The sequence below is a fragment of the Caretta caretta genome, chromosome 10 (assembly GCF_965140235.1).
Source record: "Caretta caretta isolate rCarCar2 chromosome 10, rCarCar1.hap1, whole genome shotgun sequence".
NCBI lineage: Eukaryota > Metazoa > Chordata > Testudines > Cheloniidae > Caretta > Caretta caretta.
Genome location: NC_134215.1, coordinates 57,164,576 through 57,178,953, shown reverse-complemented (window position 1 = coordinate 57,178,953; position 14,378 = coordinate 57,164,576). Strand labels below are relative to the sequence as shown.

The 14,378-nt window shown below is 40.8% G+C and overlaps 1 protein-coding gene across 2 annotated transcripts in view; it reads right to left on the bottom strand.

Moving 5' to 3' along the window:
- Positions 1 to 14,378, bottom strand: part of THSD4 (thrombospondin type 1 domain containing 4) — a 612,634-nt gene that overhangs the window by 130,812 nt on the left and 467,444 nt on the right. For both annotated transcript variants that reach the window (XM_048867069.2, XM_048867070.2), the window contains one exon: positions 384 to 588. In XM_048867069.2, the coding sequence (XP_048723026.2) occupies positions 384 to 588 (205 nt within the window). The remainder of the gene's footprint in view (positions 1 to 383; positions 589 to 14,378) is intronic.

The following is a 14,378-nucleotide window of genomic DNA, read 5'->3' as shown; positions in this document are numbered from 1 at the left end:
ACATCTTCCTTCCCCCCCTCTCCCGTCTTGAGGACTCATGACCAATTTAACAGCACAATACATATGCTAACAAACATAAACAAAGCCTTTGTTTAAGTTTGTTAGCATATGCATTTTGCTGTTAAAGCCATATAAAGAATGAGCAGAGCGCAGCTCTAAGTCTTTCCGGTACTCATACCCCCTAAAAATCTCTTGCAGGTACTGCGTACTGGAGAGTACCACCCTACTTGCACTATTCTCCCGTATAACCGAGAATTAGAAACAATGAGTTAGTATTCTCGTCAATTCTCTCACTTGCTGAGAGTGCACTAACTGGGACAAACCTCCAGGCAAACTGCACCATCACACCAATCATGTTTTATCTCGAATGTAATACAACTTACCCAAGTAGTTGTTGCTCTTGGACATCTCAGTAATGTTGATTTTAATAGCCCCTTCAGGAATTTCTACTATTTTGTGGTAGCCAAGATTTGTTAGCGTGTGTTTGAAAACACCAGAGACCACTTTGCAACCAGTGTTGTCCCCTCCACATATTCCGCATTTGTCAGCCACCTTGTCTGATCCCAGGTAGTCATCACAGCCAATGCTCTGCAAAAATCAAACCAACATTTTTTTTCAGAGCTTACAAATACTGTCTCATGAATCCTTCAGAATATTAATCAACATAGGATATGTGACTTTTGCAGAATATAAAGACTTCAGAGATTCAGTGAATTGGCATTTTGGATTGTTTCATTTCTTTGCTTTTCCACACACTAAATGTAATAAAATACCCAAGTCGCAGAATAGACATTGAGATACTCTGTGGCTGGAATTTTCAAGTGAGCTTAAGGGTGTTGCAGCACTTAATCTTGCCATGCTTTGATCAGAGGGACTCTCATTCTCATCAATGTAAAATCAAATTTACTAAAATATGGGCACTGCTGTGACACAGAGCACTTGACCTACTGAACATCAGCAAACAATGAGTTAGGTGAAGCTTAGGTGAACAGAGTGGCAGGTGAACAGGGTGGCATAATGTAGGAAGACTAGGGACTTTAGTCTCCAACAGATACTCAGTGGAAAGCCAAGGAGCCCTATAGAAGCAGCTACAATGGCTGGTTGTCAAAGGTGGGACTAAGCAGTAGTTTAAAGACAAAGAGGTTACTTACCTGTAACTGGAGGTTCTTCGAGATGTGTGGCCCTTATCTGTATTCTACTGAGGGTTTACGCATGCACCAAGTGTCTGAAGCTGGAGAATTTCAAAGTAGGAGTGTCCGTTGGTCTATGCAGGCACCTTTGCTTCACCTCATGGTTTAGTCCAAGGTGATAAAGTGCGGGGAGGACCGACCATATCTCCAGTTCCTTCCCCACTGCAAATCCAACAGATCCGCAGCAGAGCGGGAGGTGGAATACAGATAGGGACCACACATCTCGAAAAACCTCCAGTTACAGATAAGTAATCTCCTCTTCTTCTTCGAGTGATGGTCCCTACTGCATTCCACTGAGGGTGATTAACAAGCAGTACCTAATTCAGAGGGTGCGAAGCTGAAGATGGAACAGTTGAGCGGAGGACAGTCATGCCGAATGAGGCATCTGTCACAAAGTTCTGCACCAAGGCATAATATGTAGTGAAGGTATGTACTGAACTCCACATGGCTGCCCTACATATGTCCCTAAGCAGCATATCATGGAGGGTGACCATGATGGACAACTGGGCTCTCACGGAATGGGCCCTCAGTCCAACAACTGATAGACCAGTGTAATGCATCCAGAAATCCATTTGGAGATTCTCTATGTGGAAATTGCTTGCCCCTTAACTCTCCGCTATTGAGATAAATAATTCTAGGAGACTTTCTAATCAATTTTGTCCTCTGAGGTAGATGGCCAAGGCCCAGTGCACCCGAGGGAATGAAGTCATCACTTCTCTTCCAAGCCATTAGGCTTGGGGAAGAAAGCAGATAAGTGGATGGGTTGACTGAGATGAAACTGAAAGACAAACTTTGGTAGAAACTTAAGATGTAGGTGCAGGGAGACTTTGTCTTTATGGAAAGTGGTGAAAGGAGGGGATCTGCCATCATGGCACCAAGTTCTCCTACCCTTCTCACTGAAGTGGTAGCCACAAGGAAGGTGACTTTCATGAACAGAAGGAACACAGAGCATGAAGCCAGCAGCTCAAAGGGTTGTTTCATCAGTGCCGATAGAATGAGGTTGAGGTCCCACTGGGGAGCAATAGGTTGTATAGGTGATATGTTCTCAGAAGGCCTTTCCAAAACTAGTTGTCAACGGATGTGTAAATACAGAGTGTTCTTCCATGGGAGAGTGGATCTTGAGAGGGGCAAGCCCTTTAAGAACAGGAAGTTATCCAAATGAAGTGGAATCTTCATGTCCTCTGGGGAAAGCCTTTTTTGCTGGGCGTAGGAGGCAACGCATTTCCACATGATCCAGTAGGAACACCTAATGGACTCTTTCCTACTGTTCAATAGCATGCCTTTCACTTCCAATGAACACTCTTCTTCTAGAGAAGATGCCAATCCAAGTACCATGCTCTGAGGTGAAGCATCTTTGTATCGGAATGTCTGATCCTGCTGTTGTGGTGCATTAGCAGCTCCGAGAAAGTGGGAATGGGAAGTGGGGGATGGACTGACATGCAGAGAAGGTTATCGGCTCTCTAGTGGTCTCAGAAATATCTTTTCTGAGACAGTTGTATGTGCAAAGATGAAGGCAGGCCTGGAGGACAGAATCGTTGGGTCTTCTGGTGCTTGCATGATGGTTCATATGGTTTTTGGTGGAAGAACTGGGAAGTCCTGAACCATTGTGCAGATGAGCTGATGGTAGAATTTCTGCTGGGGTGCAGGTGTGTAGATACACATTGATTGAAGTATGGCTCAAATTCTGGAGGGTGTGGAACTCATGAAGGCGCATTGCCCTTCTTCGGTTTGGAAGAAAATTTACTGCCATGCTTATGCGCATGCTTCCTCATCTCCCACCTAGGCCCCAGCATGGGGTCTGTAGTGGTGGTATCGCTGGAGGTGGACTCGCTCGCCAGAGCCAGAGGCGCATACCTGGCTGTCTCAGGCCAATATACAGGGGGCAGTTCCCCGGCTTGGATACGATTGGGGCCATATGGTGACTTCCATGAGGTGCTTCTTAAGGCAGAGAGCCTTCTCGGGTATGGCTTGGGAAGGACTGGCAGATACTGCACCTGAATGAAATGTGGGCTTTTCCCAAGCAGTTGAGGCAGTGTTGATGTTAGTTACTGATCGAGAAGGAACGGGGACAGGAGGCGCCGATTTTAAATCCTGGCATCTTTGGCATAGTCCAGTACCCACGCATGGGTACGGAGGGAGGGTGTAACCGGTAAACAGATTCCCCCAAAGTCTCAGTCCTATTCCAAATACTACTTAAAAAAGCTAAAACTAAGTTAAAACAGTAAAAACAGCAAATACTACAACAAAAACTAACTATATACAACTCTACTCTTTTTAAGGTGTGTCACACATGAGAGGACACTAGTAGCTCCAACTTCGACTCAGCAGCGGTGAGAAGGAACTGGAGACGTGGTCAGTCCGCCCTGCCCTTTATCACCTAGGATGAAACCATGAGGCAAAGCAAGAGTGCATGTGAGGATCACTGGACACTACTACTTTCAAATTCTCCGGTTCTGGACATGTGGTGCATATATGTAAACCCTCAATGGAATACGATAGGGACCAATCACTGAAGAAGAACTTCTTGCAGCCCAAACTGGGATTTTTTGGTTTATATAGAAATCTTTTGTTTCTTTTCTTACAAATTTGATACTTTTAAGCCCAAAAAGAAGGACCAATGAGGCATCTCTCAAACAAACAAGTCTCTAAAAAGTCTCTAAATTGTGCTAAGAGACAAATCAACTTCCTGGCTGCTCCCAGTGATCCACGTGAGGGGCAGAAAAGTGGCCTAATGCCAACTTTGGCTCCCTCTCCAATATTCACCTGGTCCTGTACAATTCAGCCAGGTCCTAGGTTTGGGCACACAATCTCAAAGACAATCCATTTGTATTCCTAAAAGTAATGTAAATTTAAAGCAAGAAAATGCGTTCAGTACTTTCTTCAAACCAGAGAAAAATTGAGCAAGACTTGTATTTTACATGCATGCACTACATACATTTCCTCCTTATTTTCAAGCATTTTTATTTCTGTCCATAAAAAGTAGACTGAATGTATAGTCTCTCTCTGTAGAACATTACTCCTCATGAATGCTGATAGACAGTTCTCATTTCACCTATATAATAGGCCTGCTTTCAAAACGGTGCTTCAGAGACACACATACAAGGAAGAAACTTACAGTTCATATTATGACTCAAAAAATGTGTGACCTTATGGAGAAAGACAAACCAACCTGATTAAATATTACAGTAAAACAGCCTCTCAGACTTATGAGTTTTATCAGTTTGATTTAAATATTCTTTTAAAGTCAAAAGCACTCTTCCATTATTTTAAGTAGATTGCACAATACTTAGTGCAAAAAGCTGGTTAATGCCTGTTCCATATTCTCTCCTGCAAGTAAAGAGCCAAATGAAAAGGATACAGAAGGCTTTTCCAATAACCCATAAGAAAGGGCAGAGTCAGGAGCACTGGCATTGTTATGTTTCTTTCCAGATTCCAATCCTAATTCTTGTCCCTTGCTGTGAAAAATGTTCTAAACCACAAGCCAAATTCTGCTTAGTTCCAGTGAAAATATTGAAGCCCCTACATCTTTCTTTATGATTATCCAAAGAACACAAATTAAGCCATCTCACTCAACCCTGCCAGTATCATGTGGGGCTTGAAAATGATGCCTGTTTGTGGTCATGAAGCAAGAGGCTGAATCAAGGTCCCAAACTCTGTGTGTGTAGGAGGGTGGGTGGGTGGTGAGGGATAACTGACAACTGAAAAACTGTTATAACCTACCATTTTTAGCAAGATTGAATTGCCCTGTCATTCAGAAGAGAGTTTGTTTCTTGTTGGAAGTATTTGCTTTAACATCTTTCATTTACACTACATAGCATATACATAGCATTAGAAGGAAATCATGTACATATTTCATTTTTGCCTTTTACTTAAAATTTATTTTACTTGCTAATAACTTCATGCCTTTGGACAAATACAGAAATTACCACTGCATGTTGCTCCATCAAGATTTCAGACAAGCCTCGAGCAATCTGAAAAATGAAGTGCTCTGAATTTAAGACTTCTGCACCATAACTACAGATGATTGATTAAGCTCTAGCCTTTTCCCTATTAAGGATCTTTTGTTGAAAGGATTTACACTTTTTCCATTGTAAATTTATCTGAAAAGAAATGTGATGGTGCTTATCACCCTCTTAGGTTATCCAGTGATATGTAGGAACTGTTCCACTGCCAGTATGTCAATATATGGAGGAAACCCCTTCATGTATGAAATGTTGTATGATATGTATTGCTTGTATAAATGCACAGTGGTCTTCCAGACTAATATTCTGTCTTCTACGGATTAATAAAGTTTCCTTCATTCAAACAAGCAAAAGAGATATTTTACAGAATAAGTATTTTAGAAATACTTCAAGGGATTTTAAATTTTTAATTGGGACTATTATTCATACCCTTCTGCCTGTGAATGAAGGTGCCTTTGTACATGAGTACTGCACAAAGGTCTGAGAGACAGGCAAATGATAACTTCTTCATTTTAGAAACCCTCTAAAATTACCTAAAATATTTTAGTCATGTATAAAAAAATGTGTGCATAGCCCATATTTCCAGATATGGCAGTATAGTAAGTTTTGTGTCCCACTGGATCAGTGGGACTTTCTAACTGTGTAAAACACATATTTTTATTATTGAAGGGTCATGAGATATTAGATCTGACCCTATCACTGGTCCAGGACACTGCCTGTCCTGGGCCTTGGGCCAGAGTAATTTTGGACTGAAGGAGGAAACATTTTTCTGGCAAGTTGATTTTGAGTTTCTTTTTTAAAGGCAGCTGTTTGAAGCTGCTCAGAGGTTTGGAATGTTAGAAATAGTCCTGGTGGAGTTAGATTAATTAGTAGAGTGCTGTGGAAGCAGGGAAAGATGCATGATATTGAATGGAGCTCTCTACCACATGTGTGACATAGTATGGCCCCTAAACACTTTTCTGAATCAGGATGTAATTATCTCTGTATAAACACACACACACATGAACAAACGAATGAGAGAAAATAAAATTAGGAAATAAAAAAAACGTAACAAGCCCAAAACAAATCTCAGTGTATCCAGCGTCCAGAATTAATGACTTAATGGCCCTGGATTTCAATGGCAGAAAGTTGACTGGAGAAGTCACAGCAGCATAATCCATAGAAGCTGCTCACACTGGCCTTTCTGCAGTGTGGCCTGAAGCCAAATTCTGCAGCCCAGAAAGTAGGTCGGGTTGGCTAGGACAGCAATGAATCAGCTAATATAACTTTTTGGTAGCATACAGTGAATGCACTTTGCTGATTAGTGATCAGCTAATGCACTCTTCCTGTGCTATAAAAAAGTCAATATTTTTCCTGAGAATTTTTGGAATTATGATTACATACATTTGAGTACTGGTTTGTTATTTCATTAGGAATTAAACAAATGTTTTAAAAAATCAAAACCCTCTTTAAACTTTCTTATTAAATTGTTTGCATTCCATATAACCACATACACCAGTCTGGATTGTTAACAGCAGATTCATGGGCACATATAAAGAAAGACATGTCTTGCCTGTGGAAGAATAATTTTTTCTCTTGCCATAACTTATCTTTTCTTATGACACTGCATTTGCAGCTGTTCTTTGGGTTCCAAACGGAAGGGGGGTAGTGAACATGTGTCCCCTAAAATAATGTTTTAGTTCAAAAGACTTCTACTTTTTTGAACTGTACTAAAAGCCAAATATCTTTACTATTTTCAAATAATTTTTGCAATATGTTTTAAGAAAACTTTATAAGTTACAGGTTAGTACTAAAGAAGTTGTTCAAGAATTACACACAATTGCCAACATTAAGTTAAATGAAATCTCTGGGAAAAACAAAGGACAATCTGGATGAAATATTCAGTGGTGGACTTCACAGGGATTTAGGGCTGTATATACAATAGAATGGGGTTAGTGCCAGGCATTTAAAGAGATGAAGTGCTGATTCTTGAAATGGAAAGCAGATGTTACAATTTCAGTGCTAAATGAATGTACTAAACTAAAACCTATGTTGGTACAGTGGCATACAAAATACAAAGTGCCAATGATTTGCCTTCTGTGCTCTAGCTATATTAGTTTATGAATGATAAAAAGAATGATGAGTTCCAATATGTTGCTAATGTCCACTTCTAAAACTGCCAGTATTTGCAGTGAAATGATTTAGAAGAAAACTGTCAGACAACTGATTTGGATACTGTGTGCTCCAGTGCCTAGCAGACTGTGGAGCAAAGCAGGTAGCTTCAAGTTATACTTAAATATAGTTGAAAAACTCCCGTGCCTATGCCAAAAAGGCAAAATGACAACTACACGTGTGCCACAAGTGGCTCAGCCACTAAAGAAATGAAGTGTGGTGCCACAAGCAACAAGATTCAAATATGACCGATGACCTGATTGTACATTGTAAATTATCTAGAAATCTCATTTACCACAAACGGATCAAAAGACCTGCAGGCTACTAATCTCAGCTGTGCAGAGCCTCTTTCGGGATCTGCATTCTCTGTTGTTCTGCATGCACAACATAACATCCGACTTCAGACAGGTAGCATCAACAGGGCCAGCCAAGGTCTCGAACTCTTCCTCTTGTAATAACGGTACAAAACTCAGCTGGGCTACTAGCATTGTTGGTGGTATTTATGTTAACACAGCTACATCACCAGATATTGCCTTTATTCTTCTGTGTAATTTTAAGGCCACATCTCTCTCTGTTCTGATAAATGTTCAGTGTGAACCTAATAAGATGATGCTTTGCAACATTATCCCCCAATCAGTCAGACATATTTTTTCAGATTTCTAGTCATTTATCTAAAGAATGGCCTTGCCAGCCCCTTTGTAGGTGAAATCAATTAAAATAATTGAACACTGGACACAATAAAAAGTGTTTCTGGTGGCTGACAGTTGACTCTTTAAAATTATAATTTGCAGCCATAGAAGAGAGATTTACTTTTTTCAACCTATTAGAAGTTAGCAGTGAATAAACCAAAAATGATAATTTTGAACCAAACATATTCTGATTCAGGCAACCTTTAGAATACTTAGTGACTAGAAATAAATAGGGCTGTGTACATTATCCAGTCTTATTGTGTGGAGTATGTGACTGGTAAGACCCCACTTCTGGGATGCCACCTGATGTGCTGGGGTCCCACTTAGCCCCCTGGCCCTGCCAGCCTGGGTTTCCCTTGCACTGGGTTGCTGTGCCAGTTTCTCAAACACCTTTTCAGCATACACCCAGACAAGACCACACACTGCAGTCAGATCTCTGTAAGAGGATTCACCCAGCACTCACATGCACACCCACTGTGGAGAGAGAAACCCCAGATAATATTGTCTTGCGCTGTATAGAAAGATCTGAACAGTGCAAGCTCAGAAAAATTCACCCTCTCTCTCAATGAGAAGACAGATATGCACAGCTTCTTGCTCCTCCCCAGATATGGATTGAACAAACTGGATTATGTTATAAACAATAAATAAGTTTAACTATAAAAGACAGATTTTAAGTGATTATAAGGGATAGGAAACAGAACAAAGCAGATTACAAAGCAAATAAAACAAAACACGCAAGCTAAGCCTGATTCTCTAAAGAAACAGGTTACAAAATGCAATTTCTCATCCAAAATGTTGAATTATGCAGGATGCAGAGTTTCTGTAGCTTAGAGTTCCAGTTATCTCTTCTTACAGACTGGATCCCTATCTCAGTCTGGGCTCACCCCTGAGTTTCCCCTCAAATTAGTTCCTTTGTCTCTTCAGGTATTTTCAGCAGTCTTTCTTCATAGGTAGGCAATGGAGGAGAGTCCCGTTTGCCTTACTCCCCAGTAAGATTTAAATAAGATTTATATAAGGCAGGAAGCCTTTGTTTCCTGTGGAAAAGTACCAGCAGTGTCCAAAGTGGTATTTTGCATCAGGTGACCTTATCACCTGACCTTGTAGTGTCAATGCAGCATCCCAGGAAACTCCTCAGGAAGGTGGGAGATTAGTATCTTCAGAGCTCTATTGTCCTTCTTAAATGGCTCATTCAGGATGATTGCCTACTGTCTGGTGGGCGTTTCCCCAAGTACACACACAGTTGTAATGGTTACAAAGTCAATATTCCTAACTTCAGATACAGAAATGATACATGCATACAAATTGGATAATCACATTCAGTAAATTATAACCTTTTCAATGATAGCTTACATGAGCCATCTTGCATGAAGTATATCTTATTTATGCCATATTCATATCTTAAGCATATTTCTATGAAGAATATGGAGTGTCCTGCCACAGAGTAATGTCTTGCAAAAAGGTTCACTTTTCGATCAGGTACTTCTACTAGCATTTGCAATGCTTGCTGAGCCAACCAACAGCAGTTTCATCAGCACAGTGAAGGGCCCTAAGGCCACCGGAAAATCTAGTCAGCTGATACTCATCAACAACATGCGCCATTGATTGACAGAGGCCACAGTGATAAGTGGGTCATCACACAGACCCCATGTGTAGAGGCTGGCTGCAAATATTCCTTGGCCGGTTCAGAACCTGTTCATCAGAGTCCAGAGGTAACAAGGCAGGTCAAATCCAGATGGTCAAATGGTTGTATCAGTGACAAGGAAGCCATTCCAAACATCTTTAGCCAACTACTCATCACGCCATAGGATTGCTGCTGACAGATTCTGATCTGACAGTTGAAACCACAATGGATGTCTCAATGTAAGTCATGCTCTGGAGTGTGTGAAAATGTCTATGTACAGTGGGAGATCTGGATTGGCATATAGCTTTTCCACCAGTCTGGCTGTGACGAATGTCTGGAGGGGCTATGTTGCTCAGAACTGGTAGTCATGGGATAGGAGTGGGGCACAGGATGCCTATGATAAGCATGGTTGAGTTCAAGGTGACATCAATGAATTTAGTGTGGGGTGAATGATACCACACAGATGCATAGTATTCCACTGAGGAATAGGACAGAGAAAGAGCTGACATGTGAAGTGTCTGTGTGCCTGAGCCCCAGGTCGAACTGGCAAATTTGCTGATTAGATTATTCCTGGTCCTGAGTTTGGTAGCAGTCTTTTTTGTATGGTCATGGGAAGTCAAAGAACCGTCCAGTGTAACTCCAAGGTAGACTGGTTTTGCCTTGAGTTTCAGTCATTTTCCATTGCGGGAGACGTCTAACTCATGTTTAGCACTTGCACTGTGGTGTGGAAGGTATCTGAAATGGTCTTAGTTACACTTAGTTGGAGGTGTCAACTGCTACAGTAGGCTGCCATCTTGGCCAGGTCGGTGTTCAAGACGTTCTCCAATTTGGTGAAAATAACTTTAAGGCAAGTCTGATTTTAAAAATAGGAAAAGTGTCTCTACATTTCTAAATTAACATATATGGCAATTCCCTTCTCCCCACACATGCTATTGCTAAAGTTTGGTTGGTATTACTAATGGTTATACATTAAAGCAAACTTGCCTGAAAAAAATACATTAATTAAAGAGTGAAATGAGTATAGGCACCGACTCTGGGGCTGGAGCTACAGGCACCAACTTTCCAACTTACCGGGGGGTGCTCACTGCTCAACCCCTGGCTCTGCCACAGGCCCTGCCCCTACTCCACCCTTACCGCCCCCTCCCCTGAGACTGTCATGCCCTAGCTCCTCCCCCCTCCCCACCAGAGCCTCCTGCATGCCACAAAACAGCTGATCTGGAGGTCGAGGAGGGAGAGGGAGGCGCTGATCGGTGGGGCTGCTGGGTGGGAGGCGCTGGGAGTGGGAGCTGATGGGGGGCTGCTGATTTATTACTGTAGCTCTTTGGCAATGTACACTGATAAATTCTGGCTCCTTCACAGGCTCAGGTTGGCCACCCCTGAATTAATCCTTGGAATAACTAACCTAGGGATGTGGTGGATTCTCTCACTTGAAGTCTTTAAATCAGTACTGGATGTCTCTAATAATATGCTATAGCTCAATCAGAAGTTGTAGGTTTGATGCAGGAATTACTGGCTGAAATTCTATGGTTCGTGCTATGTAGGAGTTCAGACCAGATTTCCGTAATGGTCCCTTCTAGATTTGAAATCTGTGAATTTATATGAAGTGACTTATTAAGAAAATCTAATAGCAATAATATTGTTATCTAAATACTATAGGAAATGTCTCTGACTAGTTTTTATCTCAATTATGTGATTAATGTAGCATGAGCCATGGTAATTTATAACGACAATTTTCAAAATTCATATTTAATATCACATTGAAATTAATAAAAACAGTGTGGAAGAACAGGTTCTAGCTAGATAATTTTCATATTACATATAACTGACTGTCCTTACAGGGGTCTGGCATTTGTTGCATCCACTTTGTAAATTTTACACAAGTTGCTTTCAGCAAAAACATACTGCTAATCAAGCTGTTTTGGGGGAAGAAAAAGAAGAAGAAAAAAGATGCACTGGAGGTGAAATCATCATTTTTAATGCCTTCCATTAAATGATGCTGAAAAAACAAATGAGAGGAGAAAAGTATTTTAAAGCTGACCTGCAAGTATGTAACAAAGTTAAGGTTGTGCAGTAGATTATTCAACATGGTCTTTTCAGCACACTGCCAATGTCTACTACATTTGTTGTCATTGCTGTTTCTCAGGTATGTAAAGGACAGATCTCTCTGCTCCATGGAGCACCCGCTCCCACTCACTATGGTGACTCAGCCTTGCTATCCTGTGACATATTTACCATTGACACAGAACATCACTGAAGGCTAGACCTTGTCTAAAAGAATAAGGGGAATCCTGATTTTTCCAGGTCTCACGGTATTTTTGTTATTATGCTATTATTAAAATTTAATTACTTGTATCATACAGGGAAGATCATATCCCAGAGATGTTGAGTGTGTGGAACAAGACAAGCAGAATATATGCTAGCAAGAGTCAAGATGCACTTAATGAATTGGGGAAAACAACAAACTAAAACAGAAACCTTAGATTTGTGCTGAAATGACCTTTAATCTGTCTACCTAAAGCATAAGCAAGTATTATTAGGACAGTAACATTTGACATTATATTTAGAGACCATCTTTCCCTATAATTTGTCTTTCAGAAGTATGGTTTCCCTTGTCTACCCATCCTAAACAAAGCAACTGCCACATAGCATTGACTGAAAACAGAACAGCAGTGACACACAATTATTAACAGGTTTCAGAGTAACAGCCGTGTTAGTCTGTATTCACAAAAAGAAAAGGAGTACTTGTGGCACCTTAGAGACTAACCAATTTATTTGAGCATGAGCTTTCGTGAGCTACAGCTCACTTCATCAGATGCATACCGTGGAAACTGCAGCAGACTTTATATATACACAGAGAATATGAAACAATACCTCCTCCCACCCCACTGTCCTGCTGGTAATAGCTTATCTAAAGTGATCATCAGGTGGGCCATTTCCAGCACAAATCCAGGTTTTCTCACCCTCCACCCCCCCACACAAATTCACTCTATTTGTGTGGGGGGGTGGAGGGTGAGAAAACCTGAAAGGAAGTACAATTATACCTACTCTACAAATAGGGAACAATGAAATTTCATGATTTCCTCAAAGGCACAGGAAAGTGGTAGCAGAGCCCAATACACTATCCAGACCTCCTGAGTCCTAGTCCAATGTCTTAATTACCAGATTATTCTTCCTCTCTTCCCTGTATCAATTCAGAGTTGTGCCCTAGCACTGCAGCGCCAACAGAGGTATGGGAAAGAGAGACAAATTCTTTTCTGGTTTATGTATCATCAACAGAATTATTAACTAAATTTCATTTGTAGAACCTTGAGGTGTAACACTTTAATAGCTACTTAATGATACCTTGTAAATCTCCTTAAGTGAGTCAGGGTTACTGAGAGAGCTGGTTGAATCAGTTCCTGCAATCTGGTTTTGACCCTTTTTCCTATTTGTGAATTGTCTGCAAACAGATACTGAATTTGTGCACTATTTGTAACTGGCCAACAAATAGTTTTTATAAATGTCTTTGAGATGATGTCTCCCACACAAACAGTGTGTATTCAGAATTCACTATCAGTTTGACCCAAAGCCCATTAAAACAATGAGAATCTTTTGATCAGGGCCTATTTGAGTTGTGTGGCCAGTCACTTAAGTCTACAGTATGATAAATATAAGTTCCCAGCAAACTTTTATAGAAACAAAAATTGTTAGACAGCCTTGATGTAAGAAGGAACTTCACTACTCAGGTCACAATTCAGCCCTGATTTTCTTACTGACTCATTTTCTGCATCCAGGTCCCCTGACACCAATTGCCCCAGATATCATCATGATTTCCACTTCACTTCAAGATGCTTATAATGAACCACCACCCTGGTGCAAGCATAGATTTGAGGGCTACTGAACTCTGGATTTCTCAGCACTCTAATAGTGCACCTGTGTTAAATAATGGTGCACTGCTTCATTTCAAATGTATCATTTAAGAGCCTTTGGTCTAAGCATGATCATTGTCAGTTAATGTGGTGAGCACTACAGCAATTAAATTGAGCATGTGCTTTCAAAAGTTCGTAAGGACTTTTCCCACCTATACTTCTCCTTGTCCTACCCTTCTGTGTTTTACAGGCATAATATTCATTCAGCTGAAATCCAGCCCTGACTTTTGGGTAGCAGGCCAGGTCTTCCAATGTCTGCCCAACAATAATCACTTTGTAGAAAAACACATTCTTGGTACTGCCAGTTTGTTATGGCCTTCAATTCAATTGCCACTGAAGCCAATGGAAAGATCCTCATTGAACTCAATGAGAGTTGGACCAGGCCAGCTTAGTCCTATTCTTTAGTGGAGTGCCATTTATACAACGTGTCAAGCTAATTCACTAGTTCCTTGGTTCGCTAAAAGCAGCTTGCTGATGTTAAAACTATTCATGCCCCTTATTAATTGTGAAAGATTTTCAACATGTAGTTTTAGGATTAATTATGTCACTATGTATCATCATTAATGCCCTTTCAGAGTCCTTTAAACTCAGACACCAGCTTACCAAGGATCTCAGATGGCAACACACCCTCTGGATCTTGTTTTCACTTGGATTTGGGCTTTGAAGGGATTTACCCTCATTCATTATCTTGTATGGTTCCTTATATTATTCTTTTAAGCAAATTTCAACTTAAACTAACCAAGTTTCCACTACCACGACAACCACTCACTGAAATAAAAGCAACCTAAATTTGAAACATTTTAACGTGAACATTGATAATCTTTTCTATTTGATGCCTGCTTTGGAAGATACTGACT